General features: G+C 28.7%; 1 protein-coding gene across 1 annotated transcript in view; it reads right to left on the reverse strand.

The window, feature by feature from the left end:
- The window catches only part of cmpy (crimpy), a 314343-nt gene that overhangs the window by 242161 nt on the left and 48967 nt on the right, over positions 1–23215 (reverse strand). The window contains exon 2 of the mRNA XM_088256644.1: positions 6132–6559. Within this exon, the coding sequence (XP_088112770.1) occupies positions 6132–6385 (254 nt within the window). The 5' untranslated portion in view covers positions 6386–6559. The remainder of the gene's footprint in view (positions 1–6131; positions 6560–23215) is intronic.

Here is a 23215-nt window from a genome sequence, read left to right on the forward strand (position 1 = left end):
AAGGGTAGGCAGAGTGTATAGTACGCCATACCGCTCTGTCGTTTGCAAACATTATTTACCTCTTTCTCATTGCCGAGTGTTTGACATACTTGGACATGCCAAGTTTTTCTCGGTCTTTTTTTGCATTTATATCTAATTACATTTTCATTTAACTGCTGATGTTGATAAATCAGTCGTTGATGCTTAAATAAAGTTTACATATAAATTACGTTCTAAAAAGGTTATTTAAAAGTATTTCTTAACAAACTTACTTAAATTACAACCACATTCGAAGCAAATTTTAAAAGTATCACTTATAAGTCACTCTTAACTGGACAGTTTAAATTATTTTCCCAACAAATATGGGCGATATAATCAATAAACCAAATCAAATGACAATTTTTTTAACTTTACATATATTTTGTAAATATTACAATTTCAGGAAAATATATATTTTTTTCAAGTAAAACTTAATATAACAGTCTTAATATCTCGGTAATGATGAAACCCGGCCACTGTTGAAAAAAATTTATGTGGAAAAAACTAAAAAGTTGTAATTTTATTTTAAAAAGTAATACGGAAGTCTGAACAGTCATAGAGCTCATGACCTGCCATTGGGTGACTCAAGTGATCACTTCATGTATAATATTATGCCCATTTTTAAACACTCGTATAAATATGACATAGAGGAGTACCTATGTCTATTTTTTTTTTAAATAATTAAACCACAATTTCGTTTAAGTTTTTTGTTTTTATTTTTAACAATTATTCCTTTATTTTTTACATTAAATATTAACTCCTTTTTTAATTCTTTAAAATAAAATTAAAAACAAGTTTTGATTCTTAAGAATATTTAACGGTGTATACAAATTCTATTTCAATATAATAAAAATATGAAATCTGACGTAGTAAAGTTATACGAGTATTACACTGCCATTCAGGTATTTCAGTTTCACTGAAAAATAAAATAATATATGAGGAAAATTGGAACAAAGGGTTCTTCTGACTTTGCATAAATACGTTACCTTCGACATATCCTTCATGGCGATATGATTTCATTAAAAAAAAACAAAGGTCAATTCTAAAAGTAGGAATATTGAATAAAGTTCGTGCTTTCATATTTGAATGGGAAAAATCGGTTTTATTGCAATGCTAAATTTATTCACACACATTAGATGTATTTGTAAATTTATCGTTTAAAAATACCGTTTTTTTATTACTTAATGACGCCTTAAATAATATTTCACCCTATAGTACATATTTTATATTTTCATAATAAAAGTATTCTCTTATTAAAAACCTAATGAGTACATAATTATAATCATAAACATCTATACCATAGAAATCCACTGAGTTTAAAATGACTTTGCATTCTTATTAAAACCTATCAAATACTATACTTGCTATTGGAGAAAAAGCTGTTTGGTCGACATTTTAATGAAATAATATCGAGATGTAAATAAAATTTATAAAAAATTTTATAAATATAATTATTAAAAAATAAGAAATTTCATAAATTAACAGGAAATATCAATAATTAAGTACTTCAAATGTACACAGTTTTTAAAATGTGTGTGTGTATATTATATATATATATATATATATATATATATATATATATATATATATATATATGTGTATATATATATATATATATATATATATATATATATATATATATATATATATATATATATATATATATATATATATAATGTTTTTATTTAGTTTTATATATATGTATGTATATCATTTGCCAACTAGATTTTTTTCTATTAATTACTAATTAATATTTGTGTGTTTCTGTCGTCAACAGTAATTGGCTTTATTTTATTTTATGTATTTTCCTTTAATGTTTTTATACGTGTTGCTGTTGTTAATCCAAATAAATAAATAAAACATAAAAGCTACTGCTTATGAAATTATTGTAGGTTCTCTTATTCGTGGTTGGCTTCGAATTGTGGTAAAAATGTAACAATACATTGCTAACGATGGCGTTGATACCATCCACAGGATACGTCTAAAAGGACTTCCGATTTTTATACGCTCCCAGAGAAATCTTTCGTTTCCCCACCCCCTGTACAATGTACTTCCCTTGAATCTGTATTGATTGCAAGGGTTGAAAGGGCAACACGGCTTTAGGAAGTCTATTGTTGGAGCCCGGCTACGTCTGATATCTGAATCTTTTGGGTTTCTTTTTATTTGAAGACAACCATAGAAATCGATTCATACTTCGGGTTGAAAGCCTTCCTTCAATATTGGATTAATGTCCTTTGCTACAGATAATTCCCTTAAGTCGTCCTATTGTATCCGACATCCAAAAAAGAGTAAACAATAATTCGATAAAAAAATATGTTTTCGATTTCATTTAGAATTTCAAAATTGAATGTCTACGTTTGAAAATAATTGTTAATGTTTTTAATCTTGAAATATTTTCTAGATTAAAATTTCTTCAAAAATGTTTGACGTAAGTTACTAATATAAATGTTTCTGCTTAATAAAAAGCTTCTTTCCATCTCACCAATATATGTCTCTAGTTAAGTTCTAGTGATTCAAGAACAAGGTTTCTAAATTGGTTCATATATACAGAACTTCCAAGAATTTGAGTAGTGTGGTTGTCAATAATGGGTAGAATTGGTGAATGTTACACGTGTGTAAAGTGATCACTTAAACCAGCCTATGACGGTCGTCAGCCCCGTAAATGCCCAAACTTCCATATTCTTCTTCATCTTTGATGAGATGTCAAAAAATAATAAGTAACTAAAGTTTTTCTTTTCGAATTATTTATTTTAAATCTTTCTAGAATAATCTGGAAAGGCGGAAAACGTAAAGAATGTTTAATGAGATTTTTTTTATTTCTTATTTCCTTCTCTTACCCTATAGAGTATATGTATATAAACCACTGCATTGTTTTTTTTTTAATAAAGATTTGGGATGTGAACAAACCTAAAATACTGTGCCAATTTATTGACTAACATCTACAATTTTAATTTTTTTTAAACGTTTTATATTCATTAATAAATATAATTCAAATCCATCTTTTATTCAATCAAATTATTTTTTGTATTACGGTATTTTAAATAATTAATCAATAATTGAATAAAAATTTGTAATAATAATCGTCAAAAAACTCATGTCTTTAGATGACTCAGGGATATTTTTTCATTCCATGGAATAAAAAAAAATTCTAAGGGATAAAAGTTACCAATTGTACAAAAGCCAATCAATCTCGATATTTCAGAAATTCCTCCATAATATTCCAATTCAATTCAGTATTAGTAAATTAATTTACACAAACACACTCAAAATACATTTCATACAGGGTAAATACCAATAGTAATTGGTCAATAAACTACTGAACCATATTGGTGTTCTGAAAATATTCGCTAGAACAAGAATTAACGGAATAAAAAATTAAATATAACAATAAATTCATTTCGTCGTACATAAAGTTGAAAAACGAAATGTTTTTTTGACAGAATAATTTATTTACTGCCTACTAACCACGGGAAATTTAATTAAAAATCAGAATATAAAATCATAACATTTAAAAATTAACCGTTTGTTGAGAGTTTTGCGGACCTATGATTTATGTATAATTTATCTTTAAAGACTGTTTTTGCCATTTTAATAATAATAATAATAAACCCTTATCCGCACCCCAATGGTGCATAAGGCACTGTGTCTTATAAACGCAGTGTTATCATGATCGTTTTACACATGAAGGAAACGTGATCAGCCGTCCGCTTCAGGTACCAGTCCATGATTATATTGAATAAATATTACAGTGAAAAAATTACTATATTTATTTTTACCCCCCTCGGGAATCGAACCCGGGACCTCCAGAACGGTAGCCGAGCATGCTGACCATTACACTACGGAGGCGGAGGCATTTTACGTAAGTAAAACGCCAGTAATAAGTTAACTGGAGAGGTAGGCATGGAGGATGGAACGCGATACTCATTTACGTATTTTTCATGTCTGAAAATACGAGATGAGAAGAGTCCTTATGTTCGCCACATTTCTTTTTCGATAGACACTTACTCCAAAGTAGTTCCTTATGGAAAGTAAACAATAGTCTGAATGCTCAGCTCAGATCACAAAACTCTTGAATTGTCTTTAAGGCAGTACAAAGCATTCGGGAAACACGAGATGCTCGGGCAACTATTGTCTCCGATTTTCCCCAACTAAACAGGTGCTTAAGGGGGATATTCCAACCCTAATACAGGGTGATACGAAAAAGATTTAACTTCTATTAGGGCAAACAAAAAATTACTTACAATTTAATTTTACATGTCATCCTGGATTTTCATTCTAATATGATAATTTATTTGTGTGATGTATTATATATATATATATATATATATATATATATATATATATATATATATATATATATATATATATATATATATATATATATATATATATATATATATATTATATATATTTATATATATTTATATATATATATATATATATATATATATATATATATATATATATATATATATATATATATATATATATATATATATATATATATATATATATATATATATATATATATATATATATATATATATATATATATATATATATATATATATATATATATTTATTTATATATATATATATATATATATATATATATATATATATATATATATATATATATATATATATATATATATATATATATATATATATATATATATATATATATATATATATATATATATATATATTTATATATATATATATATATATATATATATATATATATATATATGTAAAGATATCTATTCCACTACTGTTTATACAAAATCCAATGAAGATTTAAAAAAAATAATATTTTTTTTATTTTAATATCAGTTAGAAAATTATATCACCTTAGAACTGCCTTCGGGATAACAGAAAAGCGAATTCAGAATCTTAAATTTTCTTGATCCTTTGTGAATGTATAATTTTCATCCTAATTATACAAAACCATTTTCAGTTAAAAGTTTCATAACTTACTCTGATACATTATAATTTAATCGAGAAAGAGAAAAATAAGTTGTTAAATTGTCAATCTTTTCTTTGATCAGTTTGTATTTTTTTGTTACTCGTATTCTAGTAGTTGTAAGTATAGGAATTACATTTTTTTTAAATTAACTAATGTTATTTTAAAAGCCATATTAAGACTTAAAACCTTGTTACAAAGAGCTTTAATTATAAATTATATAATTAAAAGGGGGCATAGAAAAGTGTAGTAGATGGTCTACTAAGAAACTGGCGTCGCGGGTTTGATTACCGCCAATTGCAAAAATAGACTAAACAAATATTTATTTTCAATAGATCTAAGTATTTATGATGTATTTTACGCGTTTACCTTCCCTATCCTTATCATGCTACCTATAGGAAAGCGTCTTAAAACAAAGGTTTTGAGCCAAAGCCTCTTAAAGTAGGGGCTATGCCGGTTATTTTTCGATAAAATGAAAAGTTCATACAGTAAAACGATATAGCCATTTAGCAAATTTTCAAATCTCATATAAATTCAGAATAAAATAAAAGTTCTAGTAAATTACTATCGCTTAGGGCCAATTTGCTTGAAATACTGTTAAAACGTTTCGAATCATTTCAAGTTAGCGATTCGATAAGCTAATTTAAAAATATATATATTACTGAATCTGAATATGAGAATTATTGTTTATTGTCTATGGTTTATATGCCAAAATATAGTCGGTGGTTACGTTATCTATAATAATAAAAATAATTTTTAAAAAAAACATATGTTGCTATTTATTAAAGTGTTACCATTAATTTAACTTCTTTTTGCTGATAATAAAAAATACTCGTAAACGATGAAAGCTTATTTTTTTTTAATATTCGAAGAATAATATATCTTACTAAAATTGACAGCCTTTGATTTGACGTTGGTGGATACGTTTATTTAAGTCTTTATTTCAAACTCTACTTTAAGTACACAACGGAGTCCTGGTACCTAACCTTATGTATGGACGATTCGTCAAAAGAAAGATAAAACAAGCTTAATTAACTCTAAATGTGATTTCTGAGTAAAGAATCACTAGTTAAACACAATAAGAAATTTGCGAAATAATAGCACAAGATATAAAAAATGTAAATCAGGAAATAAACGGATGTCTTACCTGCATGGGTCCCAGACGATAACCCCCAACCCTGGGCATCCGCTAGGCTCCAAAGCCTCGCACTCTCTAGGGTTACACACACAGTCCCAGCCCTGGGCTGGCGAGGGTAGGCTGAAGAGGAGCAGCATCACCAACACCAGAACTAACAGTCTTCTGAGCGGCACTCCATAGAACCCTTTGCCCTCGGATCGAAATTCACTTAACCAACACATCGCGAGCTTTGGAAAACGACTCGATTTTGGATCAACATTCATGGTTCACATCCAACGAATAATAAATTCAGAGATCCTTATTGAAACACTATTTATAGAAAAGAGATCAATATTTTTTTCTACACAAACACTACTAGAAGCTTGCTTACGCAATAAAAGATTAATTTAGATTTTGGTGAAAGTGTCTTTGTCTGCGTATTATTCTGAAAACGTCACCTGAAAAAAAAAACAAAATTTATTAACCTTTCTCCTTTTTTATTTCATTTACTTAAACGAACCAACTTATTTAATTTTTTTAGGATTGTATATCATTGTTCATACACTAACTTACCTTGCTTAAATAAGAGGTATTATAAAGGTCTGTGCTACAAAAGTTATTTTTTTTATTACGGAACCTAGATATGTCTCCATTCTATCATCGTTATACCAATTTCTCAATCTTAAGATTGGATTTTATGAGTAATTGACATTTTTAGTGAATAAAATTATATATTTTTATCAGGAATCGTTAAAAGGGACATATCAATTATCTAAAATAACAACCATACAGTTTTTTCGCGTTTATTTTATTTGACTAGTCCAGTCACTAGTCAAATAAAATAAACGTGGAAAAATATAAAGTTGTTTTTTTTTATTATATAAATTGCAGTTCCACCACAAAATATCTGTGCAAAATTTAAATTTAATACCGGCTAATATTGATTTGAAAACGAAACTATCGTTAAACTATCCGTTTCTTTAATTAACAAAAGTAAAGAGATGCAATAGTTGTTTCAAATTTCCAATTATAATCGTTGAAAATTTCGTTAAACGAAACGAAACTGAGCTGTGTTCTAATTGATTTTAAGTAAAGGATACAGTGCGACTGTGTTATACCAGATAATAAAGTAGAATCAGGGAGTAAGAATCGGTCTGAAAGCTTTTAAACAGACTTTTAGATTCAAGAGGATTTATAATATTAACGGGATTTTAGAATACAAGTACTTCAGGTAGGTATAAGTATAGGGCCTTATTGAATAAATTTAAAATGAAAATCAAAAGAGGATTTTTTTAATGTACTTAATTAAGATATGAAACAAGTCTAAATATGAATTCAATTTGTGTTTTGAATATTGATAGCATCAACTTTGTGGATCATATTGATATATTATTTCGAGAAATAAAAATACTTTGTGTTCTGATCCACTCACATTTTTATTAACCAACTAGTTTCGGCAACAACCTGTTGCCCTCTCCATTACATTTATAAATAAATGTATAAATAAATGTAACCCTGAAGAGGACAACAGGTTGTTGCCGAAACTAGTTGGTTAATAAAAATGTGAGTGGATCAGAACACAAAGTATTTTTATTTCTCGAAATAATAATTCAATTTGTATTTAAATACCAGCAAAATTTCAATGCGAATCCATTGAAATATCATTTGTTACACAAGTTGACTGGACATGCTTATGAAATATTTATACGATGTTATATCAGAACTTGCTGAAACATTACCTAGGTAATTAATGAAATTTGAATAATAATAACACAGGAAACACCCGACGGACCTAACCTCACCTAACCCAACCTAACTGTTGAATACAACACAACCTTTCCGAGACACTAACAAACTTTCGGTCAAATTAATATTAGAGTATGTCGCTGTGCTAAGTCGTATACAAGGGATGCAACTAAGGAAAATACGGCTTTAGTCTTGTGGCATGTCGCTGACTCTGAGTTTCTGGCTTCGAGCCCAATCAACTATAACTTGATTCCTATTTTCAATAAAAGGACGCCTTAGCGAAATAAATTCATGTGTATTTAATAAAAATTCTAATATTTCTCTCTTTAAAAAATATGGTCAAGGAGATGTAACGTGTATGTGTTTTATAAAATGTGTTTTTATAATTGTGTGTGTGTGTGAAAAAATGTCGTGTTTCCATCGTTAATCTTATGTTAGCGAGGTGATCAGTTTTATACTTCAGGTATCAGTCTCAGGCAGTATTGGAAAAATATGAATATCAAAAATATCTTGCACTTATTTTGATCTCCTTGAGAATCAAATTCAGGACTTCCAGTATGAAAGCCAAATGCCCTATCCACTATTTTACCGTGTTGGAAATTTTTATTACCAAATCGATTATATTTTCGAATAACAAAGGACATACATACATTCGTCGTACATAAAAAATAAATCGATTTGGTATTACTTACAATTTTGGAAAAAAATCGTATTAACGATTCAAATATAAAAGTAAAACTTGCAAATTTTGAGTAAGATCACTTTTGTGTTTATTAATGGAAACACGACGAGTTTCGTGAACTGCAGATGATTTCAAAACTAGTCGTGTTTACATCAATATAAAAAATGGTCTTGCAGGTGTTTTACCTTTTAAATTTAAATGCATTTTTAATAATGTGTTTAATTTTAAAATGACGAGTAATACTAGTATTCCCTTCATATTTTTCACTTTCAAAATCATACAACTTTGTATGATTTTAAAGATTCCAGTAAAAATAAATTATTTTTATTTGCAGGTATAGTATCCATTGAGTTTTATGGTCGAGGGTCCATTTTTTGGTCCCACTGCGTCATCGAATACATTAAGTTTTATTGGAAACACAATACATAATTCATACTCTATGTTCTGAATAATTCAGTAGGAGATAGTAGAAAGGGTAGCTTTTGAGTTTATATGGAAAGGCTTATATAGCACTTCCAACACTAAAGTAAGATTTGTCAAATAAAATGGTTTACCTTCGAGTTTATTTGAAGTGCTTACAAATTAACCATCACTTTTTACATTTTATTACGAAACCAGCCAAATCAACAATTTCAGTAACAATACAACTCGATTTGACCTTTATATTTATAAAATTTACCATTGCTGGATTAAGTGATCACTTTATATACTGCATTCACAATGTATCCAGGATTTACCACCATATTTGGCAAATCCTGTATTTTTATGTATTTTTATTTCTTTATTGATGACATTCTGCAAATAAGGTTTATCTTTTTTTTATACTAACATTTCAGGTATTTGACAAACTTTATCAATGTATTTTATATTTGTATATTAAATATTTAAATCAAACATGATTATTAGAAACTACTTAATTGTATTTTATGATTAAAAACACATTTATCAGTGTTTGATTTAAACAGTTAATGTATAAATTAAAATGGAGTTATGCAAATTAAACGAAAAATCAATAAATAAACATATTTTACAAAAATATTTGTTTGTTAATTTTAAGTGTTTATATTTATATTTAAATAATAAATATTTACATTTCAATAATAAACGTTAATTGTTGAATTATTACAAGAATTAGACCTGAAAACTGTTTGAGTACCTATTTGAAATACTTGATCGTGTTTAGTTTTTTTAAATCATTCGCTGCCTTTATCAAAAAATAATTTAAAAAAAAACGGTACGTTGAGAGAATTTTGAACGTAGTGTTTCACGGAAATGGCGCTATGTTAATTATCCAAAATAAATATTAGTATTATAATGTTTATTAAGGAATTATTATTATAAGTTATATTAGTGAATAATTACGCTCATAACGAACTAGAATATTCACCTATTTGTGTATTTTTCTTAATGTTGGCGTAGTTATCGATTGATAAAAACAGTGGTAATTAAACAAAAGGCAATAAATAACCCCGTTTTTCCAGTCTGCGGTACTTGTCACGGTGAATATTTCCCGATAAAATAAACCTGTCCGACCTTCGTCACGATAACAAAGGTTACTTGTTCGATACTTGTTGTCCTACTTGCTTAAATGAATATCGGAAAAGAAAGTTGGGTTTTTTGCTCCGCCCTACGTTTTATTTTCTATAGTAGCCCATAAAATAAATATTTTATTATTCGGTTAGCCCTTCACGAAGGCATGTAGCGCCAAATGTCCGAACACACATATTTAATTAAATCATTTCTTAACATGTACTTGATTTTAGGAAAACCGAATTGTGGTTGTTTTGCAAAACGGTCTAGTCCACATTGAATTTGTTTTTTTTTTCCACAGAATATATACATTAAAATAAAATTATAAAAATTAGATTTACATAAGTTATATACTTATTTTATACTTTTTTATGTTGACTATGTAATTTTACCCATATATATTTTTGTATTATTTTACTGTACACCGTCCATAGTAAAATGGTCGCTGTTCAACGTAATACAAGTGTTTTGACTATAATTTTTCACTTAAAAACTACATAAAATTATACTTAGTTTGGACATAAAACGCAAAGCTAGTCGTACTTAGAAAAAGGCTGTAAAACTTATACTTAAAAGCAGGATCCTAAGTAGGAGCATGATAAGCGGTATTGCATAAGTAATAGTTGGATTCACTTGACCATTATAGGTAATACCAAAAAATGACAAAAACGCTTTTGTACTTGGTAAATACCACTATTAAGACGCTTGTTTCGATGTATGAACACCGTATGTAGAGCTAAGTCTAGATTTTAGAGTTGTGTCCTTGAGACGTTGAAGGATAAATAGGGGGTAGGAGATTTTTTTTAAATTTATTTTCAGTGAAAACATGGAATCGGGGGGAGGCTTTGGTGATTGTTATATTGTTAATTATGGGTGTATTATTATTAATTTTTTTTGTGAATTTCTGTTGCTTCAAAATGTTTGAGTTTATGAATTTTCGTATTAATAATTTATAAGATTTCTACCTTATTGTTATTATATGCTTTATTATTATCTATTAAATGGTTAGCGATAAACAACACCTGAAACGGAGGGCTGATCATCTTTGTTTCACGTGTTAACAACGATCAAGATAACACTGCGTTTATATCATGCAGTTCCCTATACACCATCGGTTGCGGATAAGGGTTTGAAGGTGAAGAAACATAATTCATGTTCTCTGATTTTCGTTTTGAATTTTTTCTCGGATTTTTACCAATATATGAACTTTCACAGTCAAAATTTGATTTATGTTTATCACTGTTGTCTATTTGTTCTTCAATAATTTCCTCTTCTTGAATAAAAATGTTGTAAAGGGTTGACGTTATCTAACGAAAAACCCTCGAGTTCAATACATCTTATATTTGTTTCAGCCGTGTACTCATAATATTATGTATCAAAAGCTATACATAAGTAAAAAGATGTGACGGTTTAGGTCAACATACTCTCACATATTTATTTTCCGATCCGATATTTAATATACAAACCAAATATTTCCTGAATTGAACTTTCAGAGAATTTCTGAGCACTCTAGAAAGTTTTCGTAAATACACGACATTAAGGGCTATCGGGCACGTGCATATACCATGTCGTACGACTTTTGCAGGATTATTATTACTTCCGAATCAAGTGAATTATCAAAAGGTACAGCAATTTTTATACTTCGTAAAATTTTGAGTGTTTCCAAATAGTTGGTCACTAAAAGGTTTGATAAATAAAAGGATTTTTACTAAAAAAAAGCTTTCTCAATCCAACTATCACGAGTTTTTAAAACAAAAATGTTTTTTCTTCACAAAATACATATTTAAATAATACAAAATACAATAGTAGGTAAATATATAATACATTTCAAATATAACATTTTTACCTCTCTAATAAAATAGATACTTGTGTTTAGAGAGGGAGTTCGTTTTACAATTATTATTATTATTATTATTATTTTGTTGATAATATAATATGTATAAGTTTCATAAATTTAAGTAGTGTGGTTGTTAATCATGGGCATAATGGTAAATGTCACACGTGTGTTAAGTGATCACTTGACCAGCCTATGAAAGGTCATAAGCCCTTTAAATACCTAGACTTCGACATTCTTCTTCATCTTTGTTGAGATACCAAATATGTATTTCCAAACTTCTTTACTATTCACATTCCGGTTGTATTTTTTTTATAAAGCGCAGATACATTATGAATACGATGTACACCAAAAATCGAGAAAACACTCATTATTTTATGACCATTTTACCTCAAATGTTTTGTGGGCTTTTAACCTTACAATTTGGCGATATCTAATAGTCACATAGACATCCAAATCGCCCAATTTAACATCACCAGAATTTTTGTGATGTTATTCGAAAAGAAATGTTAACTTTCAAATTAAAGTATGTTCCTCTTCGTCTATGTAGAGATGTCAAAATATTTTCTCATGGTAGCCAAAAGCGCTAACTACTTTTGTACGATGGCGGATAAAAGGAAGGTGGATATAAATATAACATACACGTTTGTGTGTGTGTGTCTACTAAGCACCAAAATTGAGTACGCTATTATCGCAGTATGTCGGTAATTTGATATTTGGCTTGGAAATGTCAACTGATGTCTTTTGGAGTAAACATAGCACGAGGCGTATAAAATCAATGTCATCAAAAAGGCATTCTTATATTCCTCGAAATCTTTCTTTTGCAGAAGAAATGCTCTAGAGAAATAATGCTACATATTTAACTCAAAAAAATACATGGCAAGAAGGAGCAGATATATTTATAATAAATGCTGATTTGTATTGAATGTTTTGTTAGTTATTCTCAGTCAAATGAGCCAAATGGTCGATTAAGTAATGGACACTATAAATATATATGTATATATATATATATATATATATATATATATATATATATATATATATATATATATATATATATATATATATATATATATATATATATATATATATAATGCCTTGTGTTTGTAGAGAGACGAATTAATACACTTATTTACAATTGCCTATAAAGTTTGACATTTTAACAACATATGAGTATATGTATGTACTTTAAAAACAGTTTTCGTAAATTTCCACCCCTGTATCCACCCTTATCCGTTTAAAATCATCATAATTTGAACTAAATTACCGGCGCTTGGGACCCATCTGCCCAAACCCCCAAACCAAACGTTACCGCCGTCATTAAACATAACGAGATTCCCAATGATTATTTATGGATATCAGTGACCTTCCCGTGCAATACCTCATGAATTGCCTATCGTGTATTTGCTTTTCTATTGGTCGATTAAAGATTTACGTCACTTAACGCGTGATCACACGACTAATACCTTTATTTTATTAAAATTTAAAATGTAAAAGGCTTGTTTAAAGCCGAGTTTTCGATAAATCCTAACTAATTATTTTTTTAACACAGTTTTTGTATTGAAAAATTAAGTTCAAATTAAATATGTGATTTTTTAAGGAAAGAGTATTGAAAGGCAAAGAGCTAAAAAAGATATATTCTTCAATATTTATTCTCAAAAACATCCAATACATTTTCTACTAAAATTACGTGAACTAACGTCTGGCTCTCAGCGCTGCCAGACGTTTACTGAATTTATTATTGCGAGCAAAACCTTAAGTGTAAAACAAAAATCAAATTTTTTTGCAATATGGATGTTCAATAACAGGCAGAATAGGAAGCGTAACACAAGTTAAATGCCAAGTCGTAACTCTGGAAAAGTCAGACTTCCTTCTTCTTTCGTTTAAAAACGATAGATCTCTCGACTCTAGTTGAGAAACCACTTATATACATAAACTGATGTATCATTCGTAGTGTGGCGAATTAAGCGTTTGATAAAGAAAGAAACAGGGAAAATTAATAATACAAAAATTGTTACAGAAAAATACGTTTTAACTAAAAAAAAATAGTTTTTATTATTTCATTTTGATATCTTAACAAAAATAGAGAGGAATATGGAAGTCAAAAGATTTACAGGGTGATCTATTATAGTTCGAATAACTGCTAAACTTGGTCGATAAATCTAAACTATATACAATTTTACTTTATACTATATATGGTGTGTACAACGAAACCTTTTACAATAACCGATATAAAAAGAGTATTGATGAAATAAGAGCCGATGAAAACAAAAAAATATATCCCTTGATTTTTGCATTATTTATAACTGCGATGTAATAAACCTGTAACAAGCTTTTTAATTGTTCTTCTTTATGTGACTATTAAATTAAGTTTTGTGAATATTCGAAGAAAATACAAATTATTTTCTTTAAGTTTATTTTACAGAAAATTCCTTCACGGATAATTACAAACCATATTGAATTTAAACATGAGTTCCTTAGCAAGTCCAAAATGACTAATTCTATTAAATTACATAAAACTATACTTCATTCATTTGAAAGCAGCATCCTGAGAAAAGTCTAGGCTTGTTAAAGTTAAATAGTAGGTATATTTATTTAATTACAAATTATTATTTTACTATTATTTATTTGCAGTGACAGCATATGACACGGTGTTTATTTTTGGAGAAAATAAAAAAAAGTAATTAAAGGTTAACTTTTCTTTGGGTACAGGGTCAGATTGAGTAGTCAAATTTGTCACAAAATATTGTTAAGGTCACATAAACACGTTAGAAAAATACAGAAACGAAGAAAGGTAATATTTTTTTTTCAAAATATAGGAAAATATACATGCCATTAAATAATATTTTTTTCCACTGAGGATAATTAGAAAAAAAAATCAATAGAAAATCAACCGGAGTGTCTCAATATTTTTTTTTGCACTTTTAAATTATTGGGTTTGTTTAAAAATTTATTTAATGTAAGCACATATTGTAAAAAATCCACATGTTTTTTAAAGGTTCAACAGTAAAATTTATTGACATTTTTATATAAGCAAAGGTTAGGTTCAAACGTTGAAGCCAGAACATTTAGCGAAACTTAAAAAAAAATCAAAATTCGCTGACATGAATAATTTAATTTGCAATTTCCCAATCGTGTTTTCAGATCGAAAAAGTTTTAAACTTGTGTGTCCTAACAATATTATAGAATTTGGGAAACGAGATTTCAAAACAGAGATGAATAAAGTTTTTTTCATAAATAACATTAGAATTTTCAACCACAAGGAAAGCATTTTTTGAGATATTTGACTGTCAACAGTTTTTCTTTGATCATTTTGTAAAAGAGAAGATTGTTTTTTTAGAAATTTTTTTTAGAAGAATATTTCCATAAAAGTTTTTTATATGTTATTTTAATTAATCAAGTTTTCTTTTTTTTAATGCACTGACTATGTAAATAAACAATTTGTAAATATATGTCAACATTACTCCGGTTTTAAGAATTCTTTTATGCAGTTATGATTTTTATCAAAATGATTTGATTTTTGAAATGACGAAATAATTTTCTTTTAAAAGCATCAAAAATTCTGCTCTTTCAATTTTATCTTCCGTATAAAATACTTAACATAACAGAAAAATTCAGTGCTAAGAAATGTTATCTTTGAAATTTAAGTTATTATCCATTAATGGATAATTATTAGGTTATAAGTTTCTCACTATCTCAAATATTTACAGAAGTATTTTTTTACTAAATACTAAATATTATTTTCATCTCATCAAAGATTAAGAAGAATATGGAAGTCTGGGCATTTACTGGAGATAATCCAGATTTTATGAACAAGTATTTGCACAAACTCAAAATGTTGTAAATATTAAATACGCTATACAAAATTATTTTCTTCTAATATATTAAATTTTAAAGTTTTTCTTAAATGATAAAATTTTAACTTTGTATCACCTTTAAGAAATGTAAAAGAAATTATAAAACACGCTCTTTGCTTGATAAATAATAGAAAATTGGTATTCATTTATGAATATTATGACATAATACTATCTATATATCATAATACTATATATATATATATATATATATATATATATATATATATATATATATATATATATATATATATATATATATATATATATATATATATATATATATATATATATATATATATATATATATATATATATATATATATATATATATATATATATATATATATATATATATATATATATATATATATATATATATATATATATATATATATATATATATATATATTTATATATATATATATATATATATATATATATATATATATATATATATATATATATATATATAGGATGAGTAGTGTGGTTATCAATAATGTGTAACATTGGTGAATGTTACACGTGTGAAAAGTGATCACTTAAACTAGCCTATGACGGTCGTCAATCATTCTTGCATATTCATCTCATCTCTGATGAGATGTTAAAAAAATAACATAATACTTCAATAATATTTTTTAATAATAGTTTTTTTTTTTTAAACAAAAATCTCCGTTTGGAGGTTCGACTGCGCATCACACGCGAATGAAGTACGGTCCTGCAAGATTTTCCCGTAGTTTTGTGAGGGGTGATTATTATTTCTGGCGCTAGGGGAAAATTAGCATAAAATGAAGCGTTTGAAAATACAAGTGCGAGATTTGATACTTCTGTCGGAGAGACCCGTTTATGGAATTCATTTCCTCCCGACAATATTCAAATTAAATAACGCCAGTAGAAATAATTATGCGGCACCATTTGATTTAATATTTTCCTTGATAAATTCACTGCCTTTCCGAGACAGACCCATAAAATGGTGAATGCTTTCTTTTAATCAACGGTCGCCATTTTGCCCGCTGGAAATTGTGGTGGATGTACTTAAATAAAATTTCCCGCCTTAATTAGGTTTCGTGATTTTTGAAGTTTTCGGTGTAAAAATATCAAACAGTATTTCAGATTTTAAGATATCGCTCACTCCTTTCAACAACGTCATATATCAAAAATCGCCAAGTTTTCGGAATCCCCAGAAAATGTACTTTATCCCAGCAAAAGCGGCATATTAAGTGGCAACTTAATATTTACCCGCTACAGGGCAGAAAGTGTTATTTTTGCATTTTGAAGAAAAGGTATTGTTTTATTATTTTTTTTTATTATAAACTAAATATTTTTTCAAATGGAGTAAAAACATTCTGGTTTTACCTAAAAAGATCTGTTGCACGCTAAAAAGTTCAATAAGTGGCTTGATTTTTATTTTTAATACAAATTATATTATTTTTAAACTTTAAAAACGATATCCTGAAAAATATTGTTTTTTGATAAATTATGTTGTTGAAAGGAGTAAGCGATATGTGATGTGTAAGACTAAAAAAAACCATTTACTCTTTCGTCTTACAATTTTAAATAATTTAAAGATTTTTCATAATTAAACCTAAACACAAATTTATTTATTTTTATTTGTCTTCTTATTCTTCTTAAAACCATTATCCACACTCCAATGGTGCATAGGGCACTGCATCATATAAATTCAGTGTTACCTTGACCATTAAAACACGAAGAGAAGGTAATAAATATAATAATTATTAATAATAAGAAGGTAATAATAAATATTGAATTTGACATCTTAACATAGATGAAGAAGAAGATGGAAGTCTGGGAAGTCGTAGGCTGGTTTAAGTGATCACTTTACACACGTGTAACATTCACCAATTCTACTCATGACAGACAACCACTCTACTCAAGTTCTATATATATTTTGTTTGAATCCTGAATTATAATCACATGCACGAGAAACGCTAGAAAATATCCTTTTCATTAAATGCCCATACTTTTATCCAGAATAATACTTCTTCATCTATGTTTAGATGTAAAAAAATAATACAAAAATGATTGAAACCTCCAAGAAAAGAAAAGCAAAAGTGACGAGTAATTTGATACGATATAATAGTAACCGTTAAAAAACTATAATTATGATATGTAAAGTTATGAAGGTAAAGGTATTTGGACACACTCAAAATGTTGTAACATTCACCAATTCAGGATTCGGACCTCACATACTAATATAAGAGTTTCTGCTTAGTAAAAAGGTTCTTTACATCTCACCAATAGATGTCTCTAGTGAAGTTCTAGTGATTCAAGAACAAGGTTTCTAAATAGTTTCATATATACAGAACTTCCAAGAATTTGAGTAGTGTGGTTGTCAATAATGGGTAGAATTGGTGAATGTTACACGTGTGTAAAGTGATCACTTAAACCAGCCTATGACGGTCGTCAGCCCCGTAAATGCCCAGACTTCCATATTCTTCTTCATCTTTGATGAGATGTCAAAAAATAAAAAAATAAATAAGGTAAAGGTAAGTAAGGAAACATTTAATTTTATTTACAAGGGCCAGACCAAATAATACGGGCATTAATGTCTAGTCACAAGAGACTGTGCATAATAAAAATATATCAATTTTTGTTATCTACCCATTTTAAGCCGTTATTTAAATTTCAGTGAATAACATAAAAACGTTATGTTTGAATACCGCTTTGCAACATAAAATTTCAGTGACATTAAAAAACGTAAATAATTTTTGTTCTTTTACTATAACGTGTTACCTTCGGTGCTTTTGCTTCGCATAAAAACCTCACGTTAACCTATTCTCGCTGAAATGACACTAAAATGTTTTGATCAAAGTATTTCTAAACCCTGTTTAACTCAGCTTTGACTTATTAACATCTTCTTTCTACTGTATTAAATACTTGCTTTGATTACTTTCTTTTAAATGTTTATAATATGGTAATAAAAGCAGACAAAAGTCGAGAAAAAATCGAGTTAATTCTGTCATACAATGATGTTTCCACACATCGTCTGAGGGAACGCATTTCAACAACTTTTATTTTGCTTACGTCCTTCCTTTGCTAGTTCCATGTTTCGCTTCCATACATCAGTGTAGGTACCAACACTCCGTTGGGAACTGCTAGTTTGGCTTCTATGGAAAAAATCCAATGACTCTAGCAAGTTAAGACACCTATTATATAGTATGCACTCCATACTACAACTATAATAATATAGATAACCATTCGCTCCACATCTCCAAACCACCTTAAATAACATTTTTTAATCTTATCAAATATGTTTTACATACCTCTTTATTATTTTAGGTTTTAATTATGTTATACAACCAATTTTTCACTCATTTCAACGGTGTTTACTTTGTTTTTATCCTTTCTTTGCCGATTCCATGTTTCGCTTCCATTCACAAATTTACCAATGTGTAATACTGTAATTGGAATAGTACATGTACGTATTTTGTGTAACTTATTTATGTGAATGACTTGATGTTACTATTCTGCAAAGTTCCCTAATAAAATCTTTTTCTTCTTCCTAACCTTTATCCTCACCCAATGGTGCACAAGACACTGCTTTGTATTTACGCAGTGTTCTCTTTATCACTAATAACATGAAGGCAAGGTGCTCCTCCTGCGCTTCAGCATCTAGTGCAAGGTAATATTAAATAAACATTAATGTGTAAAATCACTAATATTTATCTTCACCCCCTTCTGGAAATCGATCCCGGGACCTCCAGCACGGTAGCTAAACATGCAGACCATTACGCCACGGAGGCAGACAATAAAAAATAATAAAATAAAATTATATGTAAGAGTATACACTCTTTAAAATCTGCATATAAAATGTCAACCTTTATATTGGAATGATGCGCAACGACTGTAAATAGAAACAATTGTATGAATCCAGATTGTGCTGTTTGGGCGAGCTTTTTTCAACTCGTAAAAACATTCCTTTGTTCAATATATTTTGGAAATACGGAGCAGATTGTCCCAAACAATAATGCCACCTATATTATACTTTACGTTACGGGTCGTTCTGAAAACGCTGCGCCGCCATTCGTATCGCTCTAGGAGTAGTGGCCTCATTCTTGACATCTGCCGTCGGTTTATGGCCCACGTAAAATATTTCCATCGCTACAGGTTACTTCTATGTACCTGTGACCAGAATTGATACGGATGTTTATATTTCATTCTCCCACACAAATTTCAGTACATCAACACAAATTGAATGGGGCACTGAAATCAGCGAATAAACTGGCACTTCACAATAAAGTCATTTCAGCTCTATTTTATTGAAGCAAAGCATAAAGTTGGCAAAACAAAAAAGAATGAAAGTAGATTAATTGCAGTTGAAATGCAATCTCTCAGATGTATATGCGGCAAAACAATGTATGTAAGAAAAGAAAGTGTTTTAAGATAATTAAGTCGTGTGGAACGAATGAGTGAGGAAAGGACGGTAAACCAAATCTATGAGGAGAATGTAGTTGGAAAAAGAAGCAGAAGAAGACCGAGGAAAATTTGGCATGATCAGGCATGTACTTTAAAGCAGCTAAGTTAGGAGTCGAAATAATTGGCGAGTGTTAGTACGAGGGGATCCATGAATGTAAAAGAGGGGAAGAAGAAAGCGGAGAAATCAACAAATATTTATAAAATCATCATAAAAATATTTTTTTAGTTTAGCAATTCCAGAATTTGTAAACAAACATTCTATTATGATCAAAATATTTTGAAAAAATATGTAATTATCGTTTGAAAATGAAACTCATCAATAAATTATAGATATATGGATTTTAAACTGGCAACATTTTTTCTACAGACTGTCAATTTGACAGTTGACAGTTGATTAATAGCCAGTACGTTTTACCATTTCACCATGAATAGATTGAATAACCATTATGTGCGTCGTAGGTTCGGTGAATGGGCCGAAAACAATATTCAGATTGATCCTCTCATTTCACCGATGAGGCACATTTCTCGTTAAATTTCTTTGACAATAAGCAGAATTGCCGAATTCGGAGTGGAGAAAACTCAGAAGTCTTTGTCGAGACGCCGTTACATAAAAAGTCACTGTTTGGTGTGCTTTATGGGCAGGTGGAATCATTGGCCAATATCTTTTAAAAGACGATGCCGCCCAAAATGTTACGGTCAATGGAGAGCGCCACAGAAACATTAATACTGATTTCTTCGTACCTCAGTTGAATGGCATTGATGTGATAGAGCTGTGGTTTCAACAAGATAACGCAACATGCCACATAACGGGTGCCACCGTAAATTTGTTGCGGAAAATTTGAATTTGTATACCTCTGAAAAAAAACACCCAATAATGATATAATATCTATGTATCTGGTTTTGATAAAAATGATTCAGCGCTCTTTCGTCTTTTCAAACCAAATGTTCATCCGTATTGACATTTTCAATACAATCATTCAGAAGATCGAACTGATCCGAATGAAACGATATATTGGATTTCTAGCCATTATTTTCTGGCACAATATTCAAAATCCAAAACACATTTAATAACAAAAAACGTTTCGAGAAATCAAATGCTTTGCCTACAATGTAATGTAAGGTACAGTCAACAAAAATGAAAACTTTTGTAACTTACAAAATAACTAAGAAATAAAATAACTATATATCTTTTTTATGCCTACACTTTTTAGTAAAGTGATTTTGGCTGTAACGAGCAAAAAATATCGTAAAAGCAAAGTATCTCTAAGGAAAGAAAAAAGAAACAACCAAACTAAAAATAAAAATAAACTTTTATGATGTTAAAGAGATGTAAATTTTAAAATGTTCGTAATCTAAATAATGGTTTCCATAAAATAATAGTGGAATATGAATGAAATGCCTTAACTAAGAGGGGCATTTAGTATTTCTGAGAAAATTAAGTTTATTACACAGGCGACGTGGCGTAGTTGGGTAGACGCTCGACTGTGAAACTAGCGTAGCATGTTCGATTCCCACAAATTGTAAAATATATTCAAGAAAGATTTATTTTCAATTAATTTATTATAAGATTAAAACCAATATTTTTAGCTTTTCCACTTTTTTATTTGACCAGCGACCGGGTTTCGTCGTTACCGACATCATCAGACTGGTCATCAGACCAGTCTGATGATGTCGGTAACGACGAAACCCGGTCGCTGGTCAAATAAAAAAGTGGAAAAGCTAAAAATATTGGTTTTAATCTAATAATTAATTAAAAATGCAATTCCATCACGAAGTGTCACTGGATAATATAAATTTATTTTCAATTAGTATGTGTGTTACAATGATTAAAGAAAACACTTGTTTTTTACCACTTGAGTTTTATTATAGACTACATGTTTCAGAAGTTAAACTTCCATCATTCAGGTCTGTATAATAACTATTGTAGTTATTATACAGACCTGAATGATGGAAGTTTAACTTCTGAAACATGTAGTCTATAATAAAACTCAAGTGATAAAAAACAAGTGTTTTCTTTAATCATTGTAACATGTCTTACCACAAAGTTAATTCCGAAACAATAAATAAAATAGTATGTGTGTTTGTATGATGTGTTTTTAACATTTACCTTTTTTACATTTATCAGTTATTCTTTTTTTTAAATAATTTTATTGGTATTTTCATTATCTTAATTAATAAGTCGATCAGTTTCGAATTAAACAAATTCACAACATTTTGGGTGTCCAAATATTTGTTCACAATTTTGGTTTTCTGCACTGGAGTTATTTATGGATAAGTCCGGTTAAGATCTTGCATACATTTAAATAAAAGCGTTCTCAAACTAACAATAGATGCTGTGTCGAATTCAAACATGTAGTGACATTACAAATATGAAATCTGCATGAATTCTAAAAATTTGATTAGTGTGGTTGTCAATCATGGGTAGAATGACGAATGTTCTGTTAATGATCGCTTAATCATCCTACGACAGGTCATAATCCCTGCCATACCGTTATTTATATGCTGTTTAATCTGTTACCAATTTCCGTTGTCATAAAGAATTTATATACAAAATTTTGAGTGTGTCCAAATACTTACACACTCAATATGTTGTAAATAAATTATCTAGTCAAATTATAAGCTGAAATGATAAAAGTGAAAATTATATTTTCCGACGTTCTCATGTGTGTGATTATAATCCAGGATTAGGACCACACATACTGAAAGAGTTTCAAAAAATAATATTAATGAATTTATATTATTTTTTGACATATCGTAAAGTGTGCAAAAGAATATGGAAGTCTGGGCATTTACAGACGCTTTCCACATGTGTAACATTCACTAATTCTACCCATTATTGATAACCATACTACTCAAATCCTCGGAAATTCTATATATATAAACCAATTTCGAAACACTGTTCTAGAACTTCACTAGAGACGTATTGGTGAGATGAAAAGAAGCTTTTTATTGAGCATAAACATTGAATCCTGGATTATGATTACACAATGAGATGCGTTATATTCTTCTTCATCTTCGATGAGATGTCCAA

The sequence above is a fragment of the Brachycentrus maculatus genome, unplaced genomic scaffold, assembly GCF_059751285.1.
Source record: "Brachycentrus maculatus isolate JH-2025_06_01 unplaced genomic scaffold, ASM5975128v1 h1tg000065l, whole genome shotgun sequence".
NCBI classification, from domain to species: Eukaryota; Metazoa; Arthropoda; class Insecta; order Trichoptera; family Brachycentridae; genus Brachycentrus; species Brachycentrus maculatus.